Source organism: Stegostoma tigrinum, chromosome 3, assembly GCF_030684315.1.
Source record: "Stegostoma tigrinum isolate sSteTig4 chromosome 3, sSteTig4.hap1, whole genome shotgun sequence".
NCBI lineage: Eukaryota > Metazoa > Chordata > Chondrichthyes > Orectolobiformes > Stegostomatidae > Stegostoma > Stegostoma tigrinum.
Window position 1 is genome coordinate 33306452 of NC_081356.1, and position 24418 is coordinate 33330869.

The window sequence follows — 24418 nt, forward strand, 5'->3', positions numbered from 1 at the left end:
GTTGTGCTACCCACATTACAACAGTAACAACACTTTCATTTGGGATGAGCTGAGATAGGGAAAGATTTCATAGAAACGCAAGGCTTTCCTTCATAAAACCGAATGGGTTTAGAAGAGAGCCATTAGAGTGATAAAACAAATCTTAGCCCCTTAGAAGATTGTCAATCCTTATTTAGCTCAATGGTAACCATCCATAGGTCCAACAATTGGATAGCTTGCACGACTGTATTGATATGATTCGAATGGCTTCCATGTAGCTGATTTGGTAACAATTAAATGGAAAATATCTCCTTTTGGGAACAATATTTTTCCTCAACACTTTTACTTCTGGCTCAGAGACACCAGAGAATAAGGAAGTGAACTTCATTAAAAAATATTATTAATCCTTATCAGTATACTTCCCATTTATTGAGGGACTTCGGTACCTGTTCCACTGGCACCGTAGTTTAATAAGGAAGAATCTTCAAGCTTTAAAAAAACCTTACAACAATACTGAAGACAAGATGTCAAACACTGAGGTATAACCTAATTAAAGAGAGACACTATTTCACCATCCACACTATGCCCTATTTACAAGAAAACTAGATCTTCAATTACGTGAACGTATTCATGTATTTCCCCAGCACAATTCTGGCATTTATAAAATGCATTGAATAATCCACTCTCTCTTATTTTAGTGCCTCTTGTACAATAAACCTTATTCAAACATTCTAAAAGATTATTTTTCAAAGTACAGTTTTTGAAGCTTTACCAAAGTTCAGCCTTTATCTTTCATTCTTCCAGAACAAACTATTGACTCAAAACAGTTAAATTTAACCACCAGTGGATAATTTATGACGTCACGAACATGGTTGGGCTGGGTCTACAGATGTTATCAGGACTCCTGAAAATATCTGATAAGTTTTGCTCAATGGATTATCAAACATTAACATAGAACCTTGAGTATTGGTAATTAGGTGAATTATTCACAATACTGTACATTGTTAAAATTCCCACAGGAAGTCCCTGTTGAACTCTACTGTCTGCCTTTCGACACTTGCTTTTGCTCTTGAATACTACTGCCACATTGTGACCTTGGACTATTTAATGTAGAAAGGTTTTGGGGTAACTTATATTGAAGTGTTTCTGCTCAGTTAAGTTTAGCTCAATGGAGATCAGAGTTACAACATACTTCCTTGTGGGTGTATATCAGAATTCAACACATTGAAGCTTGGCTTATTTGGTAGTCTCTATAACTTGCATACTATATTAGTTTCAGCCAGTGCTAATCATGTGCGCATCAGAAAGAGAACTGAGTATTGTATAGTGGAATGCAAGATGCTGCCAGGCTTTTCACATCTGAAAGTATGGTTTGGCCGATAATGTTACTTGATAAACTTTACCCACAGACACAATGTGTCAGATCCCTACACATTCCCAGCAACAAACACACTTCTTCTAACGGTATGTACAATTTTATTCCTACCAGACAGCAACTTTATAATTAGCCAGTGCAATTCTACAATTTACAGCAAAAAAAATTGCAATTTCTTGAAGTTACTTTAAAGAAAACAGGTCTGGTGTGACAAAAACTTTTGTCAAACTCATACTTTCAGTAATAATGGGAACTGCAGATGCTGGAGAATCCAAGATAATGAAATGTGAGGCTGGATGAACACAGCAGGCCCAGCAGCATCTCAGGAGCACAAAAGCTGACGTTTCGAGCCTAGACCCTTCATCAGAGAGGGGGATGGGGTGAGGGTTCTGGAATAAATAGGGAGAGAGAGGGAGGCGGACCGAAGATGGAGAGAAAAGAAGATAGGCGGAGAGGAGAGTATAGGTGGGGAGGTACGGAGGGGATAGGTCAATCCAGGGAAGACGGACAGGTCAAGGAGGTGGGATGAGGTTAGTAGGTAGGAGATGGAGGTGTGGCATGGGGTGGGAGGAAGGGATGGGTGAGAGGAAGAACAGGTTAGGAAGGCAGAGACAGGTTGGACTGGTTTTGGGATGCAGTGGGTGGAGGGGAAGAGCTGGGCTGGTTGTGTGGTGCAGTGGGGGGAGGGGACGAACTGGGCTGGTTTTAGGATGCGGTGGGGGAAGGGGAGATTTTGAAGCTGGTGAAGTCCACATTGATACCATTGGGCTGCAGGGTTCCCAAGCGGAATATGAGTTGCTGTTTCTGCAACCTTCGGGTGGCATCATTGTGGCACTGCAGGAGGCCCATGATGGACATGTCATCTAAAGAATGGGAGGGGGAGTGGAAATGGTTTGCGACTGGGAGGTGCAGTTGTTTATTGTGAACCGAGCAATAAACAACTGCACCTCCCAGTCGCAAACCATTTCCACTCCCCCTCCCATTCTTTAGATGACATGTCCATCATGGGCCTCCTGCAGTGCCACAATGATGCCACCCGAAGGTTGCAGGAACAGCAACTCATATTCCGCTTGGGAACCCTGCAGCCTAATGGTATCAATGTGGACTTCACCAGCTTCAAAATCTCCCCTTCCCCCACCGCATCCCAAAACCAGCCCAGTTCGTCCCCTCCCCCCACTGCATCACACAACCAGCCCAGCTCTTCCCCTCCACCCACTGCATCCCAAAACCAGTCCAACCTGTCTCTGCTTCCCTAACCTGTTCTTCCTCTCACCCATCCCTTCCTCCCACCCCAAGCCGCACCTCCATCTCCTACCTACTAACCTCATCCCACCTCCTTGACCTGTCCGTCTTCCCTGGATTGACCTATCCCCTCCCTACCTCCCCACCTATACTCTCCTATCCACCTATCTTCTTTTCTCTCCATCTTTGGTCCGCCTCCCCCTCTCTCCCTTTTTATTCCAGAACCCTCACCCCATCCCCCTCTCTGATGAAGGGTCTAGGCCCGAAACGTCAGCTTTTGTGCTCCTGAGATGCTGCTGGGCATACTTTCAGTAAGTTGTTTCTAATTGTTGAAGAGTTTAAAGAACTTATATTTGTTAAACTACCTTGCAGATTTTTAGGATTTTCTGAAGTATTTCAGAACCACTGAAGGGCAGTTAGCTTGTAGATAAATGTGCTGCCAATTTGCACAGTCAGATGTTGCAAATGGTAGAGGCATAAATGGCCAAAAAATCTAGTCTGGTGGAGGTTCATTGAGAAACAATGTTGGCCAAAATACCAGAAATGCTTTCTTTCTGTTCTTCAAACAGTGATATGTAATATTTTATGTCCCACACAGAATTTAGATTGTTAGTTTTATGCCTTAGCCAAAAGAAAGCACCTGCAATATTGGTATTGCACTGAGCCGCCATGTTAAATTTATTGCTCAACTCTCTTGAATCGTTGACTTTCTGACTCTAAAGGCAGGAATACTTTCTGAGCCAAGACTGACATTTAAGTTGTAAGTTATGCTGTCTGAACTTAGCTATTGGGCTGCAGTCTTAGCAGCCCATCCAAGCTATCATTCTGCAGTCCACACAAGCCTGTAAGGAAGTTCCCACATTGTAATTCTTGGACTGCATTTAAGTTAGTTGGTTGTAACAAGATGACACAACTGCTATGATTTCCTTATGTCAAGCTGGGGAGGAAAGGTAACAACTAGGCAGCGTTTGTTTTCTAGTTGACCGATATTCAGTGACTGAAAAATACCCAACAAATGGGCGCAGGCACAGCCTTATCAATACCTCACTAAGCAATTAACTTTTAAAAAGGTGTACAAGGTTCATACATGAACGTGAAAAATGTTAGATGATAAATACCAGTTCGTTTCACAACGATTTAAAAACATATCCATCGGGGTGAATTATCATCTTGAATTCTAGAAGTGCAAGTGAAATATTCAGGAATGATGCAAAGACTGAGAAAACTAATTCATTCATTCAGGAAACTATCTGAAATTTCTGGAGGTGGATTACTTTTTTATCTTGATTTATTTCCAAAACATGCTCCTACCATTAGCAATATGCAATGAAAAGTTTCAGGCTTGAATATTTAACAAAACCAGGATCTTATTAATCCTTGAACTTAGTCCGACCAACTGGCCATCTAATTGTTCTCACTTCCCAAAGTAGACAATATTGTTAACGCCCCCCTCCTAGGTCAGGTACTGTCAACTTGGCCTGCAAATATGGCATCATCAACCCATTGTCCAAAGTGCCTTCTTGCTCTCCCATCCTTACAAAGTCATTATCACCAATCCAAAGTTCATTTGCATGCCACTGACTTTAAAATAAACTTTTTCATCACTCCCTACCAGAATCTCTCCTCCCTGCCACAGCACTGACATGGCACTCAAAGTGAATCTGACACATGGGCAGATTGAAGACACTTAAGGCTTCGTTTGTATGCTGTTGACAACAGCTCTACCATAGAACCATCTCCCACTGCCTCCAGTGTTGCCAAATTGTCACACTGCAGCATGTAGTACTAAATGAACACAATCTTCCCCCAACTAATTATCAGGATGACTGCAGTCATTCCCTTTACTCTTCACCACAAACTCCTTTCCGATCCTCTTGACTCCATCCCACTCCTAATCATTTATGACTAACTATACACTATTCTTTGAAACTTCAGGCCACATAACCACTCCATTACCAATGTTAATCAATGTGTTTGCAAGCGTGTGTGCCAAGTCAACTATCACCTCAGCCTCCTCCTGAGGTTCCCAACATCCTAGATTTCAGCCTTCAGCAAATTTGATTCATTGTTTCATGTTGGGAAACAACTGAGGACACTGGATACTGTAAGTGTTATGAGCCCTGAAAACATTTCAGTGACTTGTGCTCCACAACGAGCTGTGCCCTAGCAGCCAGTTTGTTCCAGCAAAATTGTAACAGTGGTATCTACCTGTTGATTTGGAACATTGCCCTACCCACAAAACAGAGGACAAATGCTACCCAGCCAATCATCTGAGTCTACTCCCGATCTTCAACAGTGATAGATGTCAACAATAGTGCTTTAGATGGCACTTATTCATCAATAAGCTGTTCAATTTGCCAAGTCGACTCAGTTCCTGACCTCATTACCACCTTGGTACAAACATGAACCAAAGGACTGAACTCAAGAGGGGATTAAGGGTGACAGCCTTGACATCAAGGCTGCATTTGACAGAGTGTGACCATCAAAGGATCCTAATAAAACTGGATATGATGGGAATTGGAAGAAAGCTCTCTAAGAAAGATGTTATGGTTGTTGGAGGTCACTTATCTCAGTCGCAAGGGCATCAGTGTAGAATTTCCTCAGGGTCGTGTCTGAGGTCCAACATTTTAACCTGCAAGATCAATGATTTTTCCTCCATCATAAGGTCAGAAGTTGGAAAGTTCGGTACTATTCATGGGTCCTCAGATATTGAAACAGTCCACATACATTATCCAGGCCTGGGCAGACAAGTACCAAGTAACACTCATGTCATGCAAGTGCCGAGCAATGATAATCTAAAACAAGAGCAGATCTAACCATCATCACTTGATGTTCAGTGGAATTATCATCACTGAGTCACCCATTATCAAGATCCTGGGATTATCATTGACTAGAACCTGAAATGGATCAGCAACATATGCACTATTACTACAAGAACATATTGGAGGCTAGGAATTCTGCAGTGACTAACACATCCCAAAACCTGTCCATCATCTGCAAGGAACAACTCAGCAGTGTGATGGAGTACTCCTCACTTTCTTGAATGAGTGCAGCTCCATAAACACTCGAGGCTCAATACCATCCAGGCAAAGTACCCATTTAAGTGGCACCACTTCGACAAACATTCACTACCAACACCAGCACTCACTCTAAGCTCTGCAGCCACTCAGAGGTTCTGCACACACTAAATCAGCATGCCAACAGTGACTTCTAGTTTGGAAGTCGCTGCCACTGAGCAAAGAAATTAGGAGAGTATAGACCAAAACCAGTGACACACAGTGGATGCATTGCAATGCTCCTTACACAGCAACTTCTAAATCCAAACTACCTAGAAGGACAAGGGCAACAGATACACAGTAATGCCACCTGCAAGTTCCCCTCCAAGCCACTCACCATCCTGAGATGGAAATATATCTTCATTCAGTTAACTTTTCAAGAGCAATTAAAGATAAGCAACACATGCTGGACTAGCCAGTGACACCCACATCCTGTGAATGAATGAAATAATTGTAGATTAACTGTACGGAAATGGTCAGGAAGTGTATGTTTGTAAGATGTAACTGTAAATAATTGTAAGAAAGCGTGTGAAGTTTGGATTCAGTTCGAGCCTTCACCACTGGCTTTCTGCAGAACTCTACTGTTTCTCTGCAACATTGTCTCTAACCACCCAGGCCTCAGCCCATCTGCTACTATAATCTTCTCCACCTCTGGATTTAACTGTTCTGATACACTCTTGGCCATCTTCCACTTTCCATGAATCTGAGCTCAGCAAACTCTCACCAACACCCACCCACCCATCTCTTTGTGCATGCTGACCTGTTCTGATCCTCTATCTAACAACACTTTTGTGGCTAAACCTGGATTGTTTGTTATGTTTCAGAGAATTCTGGACCACACAGTTGTACAATATGGGCTTAATCCCATTTCCAAAACATTGCTCAGTTTGTGCTATCAAAACTTCCATTCATGCCTTCATCTCTTATGACATAAGGTTCGTGGTAAACTTGAGGTCATCCAAAACTCAGCTGCCAAGTTTTTAAACTCACAATAAGTCCTGTTCACTTAATACCTTGGTGCCCACTGATTGACAGTAGCTTCTAGTCAAGCGACATTTATTTTAAACTTTCTCATCCTAATTTTCCAGTCTCTTGTCAGTCTAATTACTGCAGCTCCTTGAGTATTCTCAATTTAATCATTATTATTGGAGACTGTGCCTTAAAAAGCCTAGTCTCAGAGCTCTGAAATACCCTCTCTCCCTCGCTTTCTTCCTTTCAGGTCAATGTAAAAGTATGTGTTTTGGCCCATAATTTAGTCATCTGATAAACATTTCTGAAGAAGGGTCCCGACCCAAAACGTCAAGCTTTTCCGCTCCTCTGATGCTGCTTGGCCTGCTGTGTTCATCCAGCTTCACACCATGTTATCTCTGATAAACATTTCCTCCTCTCACAGACTGATGCCATTCTGGTTTATAACGTTCTTGTGAAGTGCCTCCATATATTTTATTATGCTGAAGCCACTTGATAGTTTTCAAATTCTCATCCCCATTTTTAATTCATTCACAGCCTTGTCTAACCCCAGCTCTGTAACCTTCTCCAGTGTTTTGACTCTTTAATGATCCTTGAACCCCTCTAATTCCAGCCTCTTGCACAAATCCCATTTTAAATTGCATCACTACTGGGAGCCACACCTTTTATTGCCTGGATCCCAAGTTCTGGAATTCCCTCTCTAAGCCTCTTCCTTGTGCTCTTCTTTGCTCACATAACCAAGTGCCTTCATGTCAAATTATGCAGCTGTGCATTTTATCAGATGTATTTGTAATTTAATATTAAAAAGAGCTTGATGACTTTTACATTACCATTGAGATGTGTTTACAGTTTCCACTGTACCAAGAAACCAAGATCTTTAAAATGCACCAGGTTACTCAGCAGCATGTGCTGTTGTCACTCACTCTAGTCTCTGTTTATCAGATTACCTGACAGCACAGCTTTGAGCCAAAACAGACTGCACAATAAAACATGTTGCAAATGTCTGACAGTATGTTTCAAGCAGAAAGCCTATCTTAAAAACGCTGCTTAAGTTCTTAAGCTGTACTGTTAAAGCTCTGGTAATGTGATGTTATCTGTACGGGTGGAATTGAATCTCTGCGTTGTAAATTACCACTAGACATTTAGCGTCCTATACATCCGAATCCATTGGTTAGGATTATAGTCTTGTAAATCACTCAAAGGCAACCATTATTCATTGTGATTTCACAGAATAGCGTTACAACACAATTAATAGCATTCGCAAGAAGGCTACGCAGACTGTACGTACAACTTTTCAAAATGCTTTTGTCTATCAGTTTCTGGCGACTTGCAACTTTTAATCATGTTACAGGGAAAAGTAAATATTAAATAATTGCAAATACGGACAGTATATAAAGTCGGAACACCGTGGAATTTATGTTTCAGAACGCCGGGCTGTCGAGCTGAAATGCTGTCAGACCTGGTGGATATTTCCAGTGCACAGTTTTGGTTAACCAAGTTCAATCGAAGAATGCTTTCCATGAGATGGCGCTCAATCCTTACTAGCTGAGCTCGAAATCAACGTTTAATGTTTTCAGCTTATGTTCAAGAACAAGCGAAACCAGTTCGCTCCAAGGTTCTGCTGTCAGCTTGCCAAGAGTGGATAATGAATCCATCCCAGACTAATGGCAGCCCCAATTTATGTCGTAAAAAGAACACGACTCGGATAACTCCGTGAACGTTAGGCATCCAGTGGAAATTTGACTTTAATTGATGTTCATACAATGTCGCTGAACAGCGATCAATCACCGTCACAGGTCTGTAAGCAAACCCATTACACAAAAGGTTTCCTCTAGACTTTTTATATATATATATATATATAAAATATATATATATATATATATATAAAGGCGACTGAATAAAAATCGCCTGGAATTCTCGAGGTGATGAAAACGTTATCTCGTGAAAATCGGGAAGCTAATGAAAAGGGACATGGAAATAAACAGACAAAACAGATCCCGCCCCGGGATCCAAAAGGTAACGTTTGATTGATATTTTAGCAATGATGAGGCGGTGATTATGAGCACAAACACCCAAGAGAAATAAATAATGTTAATTTGGGTGTGAAGACATTTCCTCAATCCGTACTGAGTTGGTCATTTTTAAACGATCGGTGTCATGCGGTGATCTGAGGAAAAGGGGTTGATGGAGGAGACATGATCAAGGAGCTCAAAACCCCAGCAAATGGGCTCATTCAGAGTGTATCGTGTTCAGTCTACACCTCCCACCTTTTCCCCATTGAACCCCTGCCACAGGATACCAGAATCGTGGCGCTTGGACACGACGGTGTCTCTCAATCTGCGCCTTAAACAGCCTTGCTGCTCAGTAACGAGCAAAAGTTGCGGGCACTGCCTGGCAGTGCCAGCACGTCTAACAGGGGAATGGGGTACAGCCGCTTCATGCTGCAAAATCTGGGGCAAGATCGCTTTCTGCTGGACCACAACAACTTTGGAGAGACAGTTGCATCTTCTCCAAAGTCAGAGGAGCTGGGGGGAGGCGAGGTGAGCAGGAAGCTGAAGCGATCATTGTTGCAAGGCTCTGGAATCAATCGCTCATCAACTCACTGACATTTTTTTTTGGGGGGGGGGGTGTAGTGGATGTTGTGATAGAGATACAAACAGTTTTCTCGCCCTCTTTCCAGCTGACGAGCTGACCCGCACTGCCAGAGAGCTCAAACCGCCTCAATAACATTACAGAAGTCACCCGCCCTGTCTCCCATGTTTTCACTGGAGGTCATTTTAACGCTCGGGTTTCTCAGACACGAAACTCCCTTCCAAAGATGCTGTGACTATCGGTTGGATTTTTGTGCAAACCCCAGTCCCGGTCATGGGAGCGATTACCCACACTCAGAAAGATGATGTTCCTTATGTCAGTCAACGGAATCAAAACAGTCCGCTTAATACACGCTGCAAAATAGTTGTCCATTTGAACAAACGTTTCTTGAGAGACACTTCCCAGCTCTGTTTATCAGCAGCTGTTTTAAACAATATCTTGCCCCGTCGAGCTGAAATCTATAATGAAGGCGCCCTTGATTCATTTCAGACAGGGCGATGCATAAACATCTGAGTTTTGCTGCAGAGCTAATGATGTCTAACTTGAATCAGAAAGAAACGTTCAAAACAGCCACAAGGCTCCTACTTTGGTTTTGCATGAAATGGCTACGACAGGAATAAAAAGCTTTCCTGATGTTTTTGAGAAGCGAGCTTAATGAACAAATAGTGATGGGAGAGGGGGTGTAGGAGAGGTAGAGTGGGCTAATACGACCGTGTCTCCCACCACACACGGCGACAAGTTGTCAATACTGTGACTTCACTCGGATTGATTCGCTCTCGGTGTTTTGGTGCCAAATTGGGAGATGGAGCTGTAAATCGGCTAGACCACCTCCCTCGCTCAACGAGCAAGCTGAAGCCGGTGTTTGCCTCTGTCACTGCTTAGTGTTCACACCAGCTCGTGTTACTGATGCTGAAAGATAGTTTTCTCGCCATGACATCATCCAGTCTTCGCCGTGAAGTCTATCATTTTTACTTTGTCCCTTAACACTTGCGCTAAGATTTTGCGAAATGTTCACATCCACCATGCAGTTTCACCAAACACTCATTTTAACAGAAATCCAACATCTAACAGCGTTTAACCTCAAATGTCTAGTCTCCCGAATCCTATTTATGTTTCACAACAATCTCGAGCCTAACTTTTTTTGCTGTTTGAGGGCACGTTTGGTACCAGTTCCAGCTATTCCCATTCCCGCTAGAATATTTAAATTCCTCCAAGTTACGAAATGTACTGCAACATGAAACATTCTGAATCCCCCTTCCCCCTCCACCCAAAAGCGACAGCTGCTGAATTATCAAGGAAAAGTGCTGAGGCTTGGCCGCTGGGAAAGTCCGTCTCAAACTGTAAAAGCTACCGCTGCCTCGTCCTCACTGAACTTTCACTTCATCCGCTAGAAATCAGCGGTTCCAGAATCATTGGATAGCGAATGTAACGTCGATTGCATTCACAATAAACGAAAGCTCCTTTTTCTGAAAAAATGCACAAGCTTCGAATATGCATTTCAATCCAATTCTCTTAGAGAATGTACGAGAGCGGCAAGATTCAAGTTTCTCAAGATTTATTAACTATGCAAATACCATTTTTCTTAAAAAAGTCATTATAATCATTTCTGTGCAAACGACCCTTACGTATTTCTTCGATTTGATTAAAGTACACAATCCCTATCGGGTCTCCAAATCTAACAATCATCGCACTGTAGACCTTTCATTGGGGAGCACGTCATTTGAAATAGCTACAGTCTGAAACAAAGAGGCACCGCAAACCATTTCTTAACCTTGATCAGCCGAACTCCAGGCACCATTCAGCCATAACACATCTGCTTTATATCGACCTGCCAAACCCGGATTCCTGGAACACTTCCACTCCCACCACTACCGTGCAAACTTCAACAGTCCACTCGCCCCAAATCACGATTAAAAGCGAGTCAACACAGCGAACTTCATTTCGACTCTTTGCTCGTCCACAACGAGACTCCCACAACACGATTTTATCTCTCTCAGTCGAATAAAGCGAGGGGGGAGGGAGGGTAGACAGGAGAAGGCCATTCGCTCTCCCCTAACCCTGTCCACGCTGGCTGTAATGGGGGAGCTGTCCAATATCGTCTCAAGTGTCCAGAACAGAACTCGTTAGCGTGCAGGCACGGAAAGCTGCCACAATTTCCGCATCACATTCTGCCTAACCTTTACCCATTTAGCACGTTCGGCCCATTCACACTCTTTTGAGAACTAACCGGGGGGGGGGGAACCTATCCAGACCCACTCCCACTACTCTTTCGTCCTTCCTTGCAAAGTTGCCCTATCTCAAAAATTGCTTTCCTCCGGAGTTGCTCTGCTCCCCGCGGTTGCACATTCAAATTCTCCGGGTGCCTTACCTTGGACTGCCTAGGGTATTGCTTGCCCACGATGCTGACCACCGGGATCTGGATGGTGGATGAGAGGAACTCCAACTGCAGCAGCTCCCCGGTACTCTGGGGGAAGGCCAGCAGGGCGCTGACCCCTTGCACCACGACCGTGCGGCAGACGCTCTCCAGGAAGGATTGCGGGTCGCGGCGAGAGGCCGGCGGCACGCCGAAGGCCGGCAACTCCCCCAGGCCCGTCTCCATGCCCATGACCAGCTCGACCGACAGGTTATAAGGCAGCAACTCCGCCGCCCGGGCGTTGAGTCGCCGCACGGCCTGGAGCAAGGCATCGCGGGCGGCCCCTGACCTGACTGGTCCGGGCAGCGGCGGGGGTCCAGGATGCTGCTGCGGCAGCAGTAGCACCGCGCCCAGGCGCACCGTGCGCCCGATGCGCTTGAGGATCTGGCAGGGCAGCTCAGCGTCGCTCCGGCAAGCGGGAGTGCCGCTCACTAGCAGCAGCAGCAGAAGAAGGGCGCAGAGCGGCCGCAGCAAAACCCCCGGGAGCAAGCGGCTACTCTGCAACACTCTCATCACCTCGCAACAACCTTGGGCTTGAGGGAGGTGTGTGTGTCTGCGTACGCGTGATGGGGGGGGAGGGGGTGGAAAAAGTAACAGTAAATTAAAAGAGAACCAGCAATCAAACACTGCAAAATTAAAAAACAAACAAAACTTCAGCTTCACACTCCCCTCCCCTCTTACCACCTCCTCCCAGAACACAAATAAACGATGCAAAAAAGCAAATCGGAACAAGGCTGCAAAATGCAAGGGGGAAGAAAACCAAAGCAGTTTCGGAGTGTGCAAAGAAAGTGCAAAGAAGAAGAACTAGCTTTGCTGATGATTGTTTTGCACGCGAGGCTGCGAGAGGACCAAACTTGTTGCCGCTTCGGTGCGCGCGGTGCAGTCTCGCGCTGCCCAGCGCCACATTGCACGTTCCATCCATTGTCCCACAGCGAGGGCGGGATTGGGCGGGGCCACGGGGCCCGGCAGCCACTGCGCATGCGCTGTAAGCCCCAGCCGCTGTTTCGGACTGGGCGCAAGTATGGGCTGGCGTGGTTTTGTTCTTCTGTGGATGCTTTCTCTTTCCCTCCCCAGTTCGCATAGCAACGATGCCAGGGCTGGATCGATTGTCGCCCACTATTTTTTAAAACGTCCAAATAAATCGGGCGCGCAGCCTTCCGGTTGGATGCTGGTGGTCAGACGCTGATGGGGAGTTTGCTTTGGGCATCAGCCTCCCACCACCCTTCCCCGCGGCAAAACCGGGTGGCAGAAAGCGTTGAGCATTACCGTCAGACCGTGTGGCATGCATGCTCGCTCTCCATGGAGGTGGACGCAACTGTGAAGCAGTGAAAGGCAATTGAAATATCCCTACCTTCCCACAGGCAAAAACTGGTGAAATCTGCAAATGGCACATTACGGGCCCAACTCAGCTCCCCTACCTCAAAATGGAGCTCCAGTACGACCAAATGTACATTTCCAAATAATGAGCACTTTTCGAAATTATTTCCCCCCCTCTTGGTTCCCACTGATATCTGCACAGGTGGGTCATTGCCCTCATCAGCCATGAACCAGTGGGCTGCTCTCCTCCCCTACTGAGTCTCGAAGTTCTGGATTCAAGTCCTGCTGCAGGACTTGACAGTGTTCAGAGATAATGGGAACTGCAGATGCTGGAGAATCTGAGACTTGCAGTGTGACTCCCCAGGCTCATGTCCTAATACATTACCACACAAGTGCTGCACTGTCAGAGGTCGCGTCTTTCAAATGCGGTGTTAACCTGAAGATCTTGTCTTTCTTTTCGGATCCCACTGAGCTATTTCTAAGAGTGGCGGGAGATCCCCAGTGTACTGCCCAGGATTTTAGTTTTGATTAACATCACTTGAAAACAGACTACATGGTTACTGTAGCCTTACTGTTTATGGGAGCTTGCTGTGTGGAAATTGGCTATAGCTTTTCCTGCATTACAAATGTGATAACACTTCAAAAGTACATTGGTAAGGGTTTTTTGGCATGTGTGGTGTTTGCATCAAGTGCTGGCTCATAAAAATCTTTATACTGTCATGATTGTAATGAGGTCAGCCAGGTGGACCTCATAGAACGTGAGGTGCCTGATTGGGGCCCTTAACCTGGTCCAATCAAGGAACCCTGGCTGACAGATTAAAACAGGAATGTCAGGCATCCTGATCACTCTGACAGCTGGCTCTGAGGGAGCTGGATCAGTGTCAAGGGCTGTCCATATGTATGAAAAGGTGACATGGTGATGGAATATCACTCTGTGGCATTATTTCAGTGGCGATGAGAAAAAAAAAGCATGCTCCTGAAGAAATTCACTGACAACAGTTGTCTTTGAGTTGGCGTGAGCATTTCTGGCATCATGCTGTTATTTGGGAAGCTTAACTTGTTTGATCTTGCCATTCAAGATGTAGAAAGAATATTTTTTTCCAGGAAAATGATACAGCACAGATGAAAAACAACATGTAATTTTCCTGACAGCTTGTGGACCCACAGCTTTTCTGGTTATTAGGAGCCTAACTTTCCCTAAGGCACTAGATTTGAAAACCTTTCAAGAGTTAATGGATTTAGTTAAGGAATTTTACAACCCCATGCCTCCTCTAATTCTGAGATGCAATTGGTTTTACTCGGCAGTTTGAGAACTGGAGAAACCGTAGTCGGATATGTAACTCAGTTAAGATGACTGACAGCAGAATGTGATTTTGGTTTAATCCTTAATGAGATGCTGAGAACCAGTTTGGTATGGGGGATTAATGATGTAACCATGTAAAAGCACTTAATAGCTGAAGCCCAACTGGACTTCAAATGGGCACTACAACTGACTTTATCATTCGTAAAACTCCTATGGAAGTAGACACCCGTGCCAGTCCGATTGAGTTTAGAAAAAGCCACTTGAGTGAAAGCAATTTCATAGCCTTGCTTGGGATATATCCTGAACAGAGGGCTGTAGGTTTACTCACAACAGAACCCCAAAATAAAGCAAAGCCTCAGCCAAGTGGTTAAAATTTTCTTCAGGATCGAGCATGGCAAGCCATTGTACTTGCTGCCAGTGTGCACATTCGAGACAGCAAAACAGCCCTGTGAGACGTAAATGGAGCATGAGAACTTACATGCTGGTATCCAGGAGACTGCACACCCTGGAAAGTCCACCTACATCTAGTTTGGAACAGTCAAATCACTTAGCAACACCCAAATCAGAATCATTCAAAATAAATGTCTGGTTAAATGGTTACCCAATTCTAGAGGAGGTCAATGCCAGTGTGGCTGTTTCAGTGATTGCAGAGCCAGTCTTCAACAAAATTTGCTTTGCAGTCCTCCAACCATTAAGGTTGTGCAAGACCTCAGCTAGACTGAAAACATAAATGGGGGAACCTTTACAGATTAAAGGCACAACTTCGGTTCCAGTATATTCTAAGAAGCAGCTGGTTCGGTTATCACTGATTGCCGTAAAAGGCTCGAGCCCATGCTTGATGGGGTGAAATTGTTTAAGAAACATTCACCAAGATTGGCTCAACAATTTTCAATTCAAAATGCCTGCCTGAATGAAGTCCTAATTTAATACCTGGAAAATTTTCAGGAAGGTCTGGAGACTGCCAAAGAAGCCAAGGCCATCTTGCATGTTGACCAGGAACTAATCCCACAATTCTGCAAGGGCTGCCCAGTACCATTTGCCTTATAGGTAAACGTAGAGGCAGAAATCAGGAGTGTGGAAAGCAAAGGAATCATTCAACTTATATAGTTTGCGGAATGGGCAGTCCCAGCCATACCAATTTTGAGGACTTTAAACAAATGGAAAACTGCTTTTGCAGCTGGATAAAAACCTAATCCCTCCCATTGAGAATTTATGCACAAAGCTGGCAGGGGGGGCTGTGCTTCACACGGCTGGACATGAGACATGCATATTTGAAGTTGTGGTTAGATGAGGCTTCCCAGACACATGGGACAATTAATACCCATAAATGTTTGTAACAATGTACGAGACTGCACATGCTGATGACGCCCCAAATGGTATCAGAGATAATGGGAACTGCAGCTGCTGGAGAATTCCAAGATAATAAAATGTGAGGCTGGATGAACACAGCAGGCAAAGCAGCATCTCAGGAGCACAAAAGCTGACGTTTCGGGCCTAGACCCTTCATCAGAGAGGGGGATGGGGAGAGGGAACTGGAATAAATAGGGAGAGAGGGGGAGACGGACCGAAGATGGAGAGAAAAGAAGATAGGTGGAGAGAGTATAGGTGGGGAGGTCGGGAGGGGATAGGTCAATCCAGGGAAGACGGACAGGTCAAGGAGGTGGGATGAGGTTAGTAGGTAGATGGGGGTGCGGCTTGGGGTGGGAGGAAGGGATGGGTGAGAGGAAGAACAGGTTAGGGAGGCAGAGACAGGTTGGACTGGTTTTGGGATGCAGTGGGTGGGGGGGGAAGAGCTGGGCTGGTTGTGTGGTGCAGTGGGGGGAGGGGACGAACTGGGCTGGTTTAGGGATGCAGTAGGGGAAGGGGAGATTTTGAAACTGGTGAAGTCCACATTGATACCATTAGGCTGCAGGGTTCCCAGGCGGAATATGAGTTGCTGTTCCTGCAACCTTCGGGTGGCATCATTGTGGCACTGCAGGAGGCCCATGACGGACATGTCATCTAGAGAATGGGAAGGGGAGTGGAAATGGTTTGCGACTGGGAGGTGCAGTTGTTTGTTGCGAACTGAGCGGAGGTGTTCTGCAAAGCAGTCTCCAAGCCTTCGCGTGGTTTCCCCAATGTAGAGGAAGCCACACCGGGTACAGTGGATGCAGTATACCACATTGGCAGATGTGCAGGTGAACCTCTGCTTAATGTGGAATGTCATCTTGGGGCCTGGGATAGGGGTGACGGAGGAGGTGTGGGGGCAAGTGTAGCATTTCCTGTGGTTGCAGGGGAAGGTGCCGGGTGTGGTGGGGTTGGAGGGCAGTGTGGAGCGAACAAGGGAGTCACGGAGAGAGTGGTCTGTCCGGAAAGCAGACAGGGGCGGGGATGGAAAAATGTCTTGGGTGGTGGGGTCGGATTGTAAATGGCGGAAGTGTCAGAGGATGATGCGTTGTATCCGGAGGTTGGTAGGGTGGTGTGTGAGAACAAGGGGGATCCTCTTTGGGCGGTTGTGGCGGGGGCTCACCTTTGTCCCCCTACAACCACACATCAACGAATACCAGTCACGGTTGGACATAGAGCAGTTTTTCCGCTGTCTTCGCCTTCATGCCTACTTCTTCAACCGGGAACCTAACCCTCCCTCCACTGACCCCTTCACCCGCTTCCAACACAAGTCCTCCTCCTGGACACCACCCCCAGGCCTCCTACCCTCCCTCGACCTCTTCATCTCCAACTGCCGTCGAGACATTAACCGCCTCAACCTCTCCACCCCTCTCACCCACTCCAACCTCTCCACCGCAGAACGGGCAGCCCTCCGCTCCCTCCGCTCCAACCCCAACCTCACCATCAAACCCGCAGACAAGGGTGGCGCAGTGGTAGTATGGCGCACTGACCTCTACATCGCCGAGGCCAGACGCCAACTCTCCGACACCACCTCCTACCGCCTCCTCGATCATGACCCCACACCTGAGCACCAAACCATCATCTCCAACACCATCCATGACCTCATCACTTCAGGGGACCTCCCACCCACAGCCTCCAACCTCATTGTTCCCCAACCCCGCACGGCCCGTTTCTATCTCCTTCCCAAAATCCACAAACCTGCCTGCCCTGGTCGACCCATCGTCTCAGCCTGCTCCTGCCCCACCGAACTCATCTCCACCTATCTGGACTCCAGTTTCTCCCCTTTGGTCCAGGAACTCCCCACCTACGTCTGTGACACCACCCACGCCCTCCACCTCCTCCAGGACTTCCAATTCCCTGGCCCCCAACACCTCATCTTCACCATGGACGTCCAGTCCCTATACACCTGCATTCCGCATGCAGATGGCCTCAAGGCCATCCACTTCTTCCTGTCCCGCAGGCCCGACCATTCCCCCTCCACCGACACCCTCATCCGCCTAGCTGAACTCGTCCTCACCCTCAACAACGTATCTTTTGACTCCTCCCACTTCCTACAGACTAAGGGGGTGGCCATGGCCACCCGCATGGGCCCCAGCTATGCCTGCCTCTTTGTAGGTTACGTGGAACAGTCCCTTTTCCGCATCTACACAGGCCCCAAACCCCACCTCTTCCTCCGGTACATTGATGACTGTATCGGCGCCGCCTCTTGCTCCCCAGAGGAGCTCGAACAGTTCATCCACTTCACCAACACCTTCCACCCCAACCTTCAGTTCACCTGGGCCATCTCCAGCACATCCCTCACCTTCCTGGACCTCTCAGTCTCCATCTCAGGCAACCAGCTTGTAACTGATGTCCATTTCAAGCCCACCGACTCCCACAGCTACCTAGAATACACCTCCTCCCACCCAACCTCCTGCAAAAATTCCATCCCCTATTCCCAATTCCTCCGCCTCCGCCGCATCTGCTCCCACGACAAGACATTCCACTCGCGCACATCCCAGATGTCCAACTTCATCAAGGACCGCAACTTTCCCCCCACAGTGATCGAGAACGCCCTTGACCACGTCTCCCGTATTTCCCGCAACACATCCCTCACACCCCACAACCGCCCTAAGAGGATCCCCCTCGTTCTCACACACCACCCTACCAACCTCCGGATACAACGCATCATCCTCCGACACTTCCGCCATTTACAATCCGACCCCACCACCCAAGACATTTTTCCATCCCCACCTCTGTCTGCTTTCCGGAGAGACCACTCTCTCCGTGACTCCCTTGTTTGCTCCACACTGCCCTCCAACCCCACCACACCCGGCACATTCCCCTGCAACCACAGGAAATGCTACACTTGCCCTCACACCTCCTCCGTCACCCCTATCCCAGGCCCCAAGATGACATTCCACATTAAGCAGAGGTTCACCTGCACATCTGCCAATGTGGTATACTGCATCCACTGTACCCGGAGTGGCCCCCTCTACATTGGGGAAACCAAGCGAAGGCTTGGAGACCGCTTTGCAGAACACCTCCGCTCAGTTCGCAACAAACAACTGCACCTCCCAGTTGCAAACCATTTCCACTCCCCCTCCCATTCTCTAGATGACATGTTCGTCATGGGCCTCCTGCAGTGCCACAATGATGCCACCCGAAGGTTGCAGAAACAGCAACTCATATTCCGCCTGGGAACCCTGCAGCCTAATGGTATCAATGTGGACTTCACCAGTTTCAAAATCTCCCCTTCCCCTACTGCATCCCTAAACCAGCCCAGTTCGTCCCCTCCCCCCACTGCACCACACAACCAGCCCAGCTCTTCCCCCCCACCCACTGCATCCCAAAACCAGTCCAACCTGTCTCTGCCTCCCTAACCTGTTCTTCCTCTCACCCATCCCTTCCTCCCACCCCAAGCCGCACCCCCATCTACCCACTAACCTCATCCCACCTCCTTGACCTGTCCGTCTTCCCTGGACTGACCTATCCCCTCCCTACCTCCCCACCTATATTCTCTCCACCTATCTTCTTTACTCTCCATCTTCAGTCCGCCTCCCCCTCTCTCCCTATTTATTCCAGTTCCCTCTCCCCATCCCCCTCTCTGATGAAGGGTCTCGGCCCGAAACATCAGCTTTTGTGCTCCTGAGATGCTGTTTGGCCTGCTGTGTTCATCCAGCCTCACATTTTATTATCTTGGAACGCCCCAAATGGTAATGTTTTGATGGATCAGAGAACAGCTTACAATAGATCTGTCCCAGCTGGCCATTTATCGAGTTGAAATGATAACAACAGGGAAGGTCAATGAGTATCTAGAAAACTTTGACAGAAACTTTCAACATTTTATCCAGGCAGTTGTATGCCTTATAAAAGAAAAATGTGAATTTCAGGCAGCCCAAGTGACCTGCTTAGGCTACAGAGTTAACAAAACTGGGTCACAGCTGTTGAAAAATAAAGTGAGGTCGATCAAAGGTGCCCCAGCTCCCACGCCTGTTCCGGAACTGAGGTAATTTCTTGGGGCTGGTTAAGTATGGTGGAAAGTCCACACATAACCTGGCCTCCATCCTGGCACCTTAGCATCAACTCTTTAAAGTAAGAGTCAGCCTTGGAAATGGTCACGTAAACAAGCCATAGCCTTCAGGGAAGTAAAGAAGCAGCTATCATTCTCTCGGGTGTTAGCACACTATGATTACAAGCGAGATCTGGTCTTGATGAGTAATGCATTCCCATACAGCATCATAGTTGGCCCAAATGGAGAGGAACACCCAATAATGTATGCATCCAGGAGTTTGGCTAATGCAGAGCATAAATATGCCCACATTGAAAAGGCATGTTTGGCAGTCATATTTGGAGTCAGGAAGTTCTACCAATACCTTTATGGATGTGCATTTGTACTAATAATGGATCGCAAACCCCTGCTAGTTCTAGTTAAAGAGAACAAGGTGGTTTTGCCTATAGTTTCAGACCGACTTCAGCAATGACATCTAATACTAAGTGTGTATAATTACAAATTGGAACCCCATACAGGAGGTCAGGAAGCAAATGCGGATGCATTGAGCTACCATCTGCTGGCAGATACGCCACTAATGGTACTGTCACTGGAAGAGTCCATAACGATTTCAAATTTTCTGGATACACCTCCAGTTACACCTGACAATATCAGACTTTGGATTAAAAAGGAAGTGGTCCTGGCAAAAAAAAAATAGCTGGCAGTGATAGGCGAAACCAAAGGGCCATCTCAACCAGAATTAAAATCTTTTTGGTATCAGAGAGACCCGATCACCGAAGAACATAAAACAGTACAGCACAATACAGGCTGTTTGGCCCACAATGTTGTGCTGGCCTATTATTCTACTCTAAGATCAAACTATCCTGCGTACCTTACATTTTACTATCATCCATGTGCCTATCCAGAGTTGCTTGAATGTCCCTAATCTGTTTGACTCCGCTACCACCACTTGCTGTGCATTCCTTGCACCCACCACTCTCTGTTTAAAGAATCTACTTCTGACATCTCCGCTGTACCTTCCTCCAATCACCTTAAAATTATGCCCCCTCGAAATAGTCATTTCCACCCTCGGAAAGTATCTTTGGCTATCCACTCTATCTATGCCTCTTCTCATCTTGTACACCTCTGTCAAGTCACCTTTCAACCTTCTTTGTTCCAATGAAAAAAGCCCTACTTCCCTCACCCCTTCCTCATAAGATCTGCCCTCCATTCCAGGCAGCATCCTGGTAAATTTCCTCTGCACCCTATCTAAAGCCTCCACATCCTTCCTATAATGAGGCGATCAGAACTGAACACAATCTTTCAAGTGTAGTCTAGCCAAGGTTTTATAGAACTGCAGCATAACTTTGCGGCTCTTAAACTCGATTCCCCTGCCAATGAAAACCAACACGCCATACTCCTTCTTAACAACCCTCTCAACTTGGGTAACAACTTTGAGGGATCTGTGGACATGGACGCCAAGATCCATTTGCTCCTCCATTGTCACGAATTTTGCCATTAACCCTTTATTCTGCATTGGAATTCGACCTTCCAACATAAAACACTTCACATATTTCCGGGTTGAATTTCATCTGCCACTTCTTTGTCCAGCTCTGCTTCTTGTCAATGTCTCGTTGCAACCTACAACAGCTCTCCATACTGTCCACAACTCCACCAACCTTCGTTTCATGGGCAAACTTACTAATCCACCCTTCCGCTTTCTCATCCAAGTCATGTATAAAAATCGCAAAGTGCAGAGGACCCAGATCCCAGTACCATCCTCTCTCTTCTATTGGACAGCCAATTCTGTATCCAGACAGCCAAATTTCCCTAAATCCCATGTCTCGTTATGTTTTGGATGAGCCTACCGTGGGGAACCTTATCAAATGCCTTGCTCAAATCCATATACACCCCATCCACTGCTCGACCCTATCATCACTGTGTTTTTTCACATCCTCAAAGAATGCAATTGTGAGGCATGACCTGTCCCTCACAAAACCATGCTGACTATTTCTAATCAAACTGTGCTTTTCCAAATAATCATAACTGTGGCATATGATTAACTCAGTTACATATTGACTACGCAGGTTCTTTCATGGGCTGAATGTTCTTAGTCATTGTGGGCACCCAGTCACAGTGGATGGATATGCTTAGAGCTCATTTGTCTACCACAGGGACAGCTGTAGAAAAACTGCACACATCATTTACTGTGCACAGACTCCAGGAAGTGTTGGTCACAGACAACGGGCTATTGTTTGCCAGCAGAAAATTTGAGTATTTCCTAAAGTCAAATGACATTTGACATACAAGGAGAGGTCTATACTATCCATCATCCAATGTTCTGGCTGAAAGAGTAGTCCAAACGTTGATGCTATCTCCAGATACCAATTGTCCCAGTTCCTATTTGATGAAAGTACTGCCCCTCGTACAACTACAGGTATAGCTCCAGCACAGTTGCTAATAGGGAGAAGACCATGTCAAATGTGACCTTCCCAGACCTGGGGAAGATGGTGAAATAGCATCTGGAATACTAATGCTGGACACAAGACTCTGCTAAGTGAGAGAGACAGTTCAGAGAATGAAGTTTGGTGTCAGAACCCCAACAATGGCCTTGTATGGGTAAGAGAAATTGGCAATGTGAGGTCAGGTCCAGTGATGTGTAAAATTCAGGTAGATGTCATGGTCCTGAACAAGCATGTGGACCACATGAAAGCTGCAAAATTACAAATGGTGTGGAAGCAAAACATGCCTGATTCCTTAACAGCCTTTCCAACTGCACTGAAACCCTTGGGTTCTCCCTCTCTGTCAAATGTTGAATATGCCTTGAAATCATAGATTGTTGCAAAGAACAATACAGCACAGCAACAGGCCTATTGCCCTATCCCCCCGCCTCCAAGCCAGCGCTGGCAAGTTTGCCCTTTCATTCTAAACCTGTCTTATTGCAGGATCTGTGTCCCTCTATCCCCTTTCTATTGATGTATTCATCTAGGTGCTTCTTGAGTGTTGCTATTGTATCTGCTTCCACCAACTCCTTTGGCAGCAAATTCCAGACAATCACCACCCCTTGTGTGGAAAACTTGCCTTACACATCTGTTGTAAACATTGTGCACACCACCCCCTCTCTACCCCAGCACCTTTAACCTGTGTTCCCTAGTAATTGACCCCTCCACTCTGGGAAAAAGCCTCGTACTTTCCAGTCTATCCATGCCATTCACAATCTTCTAAACTTCTGTCTGGTCACCCCTCAACCTTCTACATTCCAGTGAAAACAAACCCAGACTACCCAACCTTTTTTTCATAACTAAAATCCCTCATACCAGGCAACATCTTGACTATCCTTTTCTGTACCCTGTCTATAGCATCCACACCCTTCTGTACTTCCAGAATATAATATTCCAAGTGTGGCCTAACTAAAGTTCTATAAGGCTGCAACAAAACTTGCCTACCCTTATACTCAATGCTCCTTCCAATGAAGACAAGCATGCCAGAGATCTTTTTTTAACTAACTTGTCTAGCTGCGCTGCCACCTTCAGTGATCTGTGGACCTTCACACCCAGATCTCTCTGCAAATCAATACTCTTAAGAATTCTGCCATTCACTATAATTTCCACCTGTACTTGACCTTCCAAAATACATCACCTCGCATTTGTTTGCATTAAACTCCATCTGCCATTTTTCTGCCCATGACTCCACCTGATTTATATCCTGCTATACCCTCTGACAATCCTCCTCACAATTTGCAACTTCACCAATCTTTGTATCATCCATAAACATCTGACCAGTCACGTTTTCCTCCAATCCATTTATGTAGGTCACGAATGGCAGAGGTCCCAACACTGATTCCTGTGGAACATGACTAGTCACAAGCGTCCATTATGAAAAAAAATCTTTCTACCGCTATCCTCTGTCTTTTATATCTAAGCTGGTTCTGTATCCATCTTGCCAGCACATTCGTGATAGCATTTGACTTTTGTACCAGTCTGCCATGAGAGACCTTGTCAAAGGCCTTACTGAAGTGCATATAGACATCATCAACTGCTTTTCCCTCATCAATCATCTTTGTCACCTCCCCAATAAACCCAATCAAGTTAGTAAGGCATGACCTCTCTTGCTGTCTATTGTGAATAAATCCATTTGCTTCTAAATGTGTATAGATTTTGTCCCAGAGAATCTTTTCCAATAATTTCCTATCACTGACGTGAGGCTCACAGGCCTGTTATTTCCTGGATTATCCCTGCTACCTTTCTTAAACAATAGAACTACATGGGCTATTCTCCAGGCAGATTTTGCTGCCTGAAGAGAAAATGATTTTTTCTGAGATGCTCCGGGCACAAGAGGTGAAACATGATGTGTTAACACTTTGCCTGTATCAGAGCAGAGTTGGAGGAACCTGACCCAATGCCAAAATGCACCAGGAGGAGCTACAAAAGCATGAGCCGCCCTATGTTCCCGAACTCTTGGGAAAGGGATTTAGTGATTGTAACAAAGTCAGTCAAGTGGACCTCATAGAATATGAATTCCCTGATTGGGGCTGTTACTCTGGTCCAACCAGGGAGCCCTGGCGGACAGATAAGAACATGAGTATAAGACATTCTCCTCACTTTGAGAGCTGGCTCTGAGGGAGCTGCATCAGTGTCACAGGCTCTTCATTTGTAAATGAAGGGTGACTTGGCAAAGGGATACTGGTCTCTGTGGAATAATCTCATCTACCACATTCTCCATTTTTAACATTTTTTTTGTAAGATCGACAATGGTGTTTGTTATTTTCCCTACTATTTTCAGAAATGAGTTTCCCTCCTCCATTTCCTTAATGATT

At 46.1% G+C, this 24418-nt stretch overlaps 1 protein-coding gene across 1 annotated transcript in view; it reads right to left on the reverse strand.

Moving 5' to 3' along the window:
* The window catches only part of LOC125451198 (glutamate receptor ionotropic, NMDA 3A-like), a 160294-nt gene extending 147794 nt beyond the window's left edge, over nt 1-12500 (reverse strand). Inside the window, exon 1 of the mRNA XM_048528046.2 lies at nt 11582-12500. Within this exon, the coding sequence (XP_048384003.1) occupies nt 11582-12139 (558 nt within the window). The 5' untranslated portion in view covers nt 12140-12500. The remainder of the gene's footprint in view (nt 1-11581) is intronic.
* Between the last annotated feature and the right edge of the window lie 11918 nt (nt 12501-24418).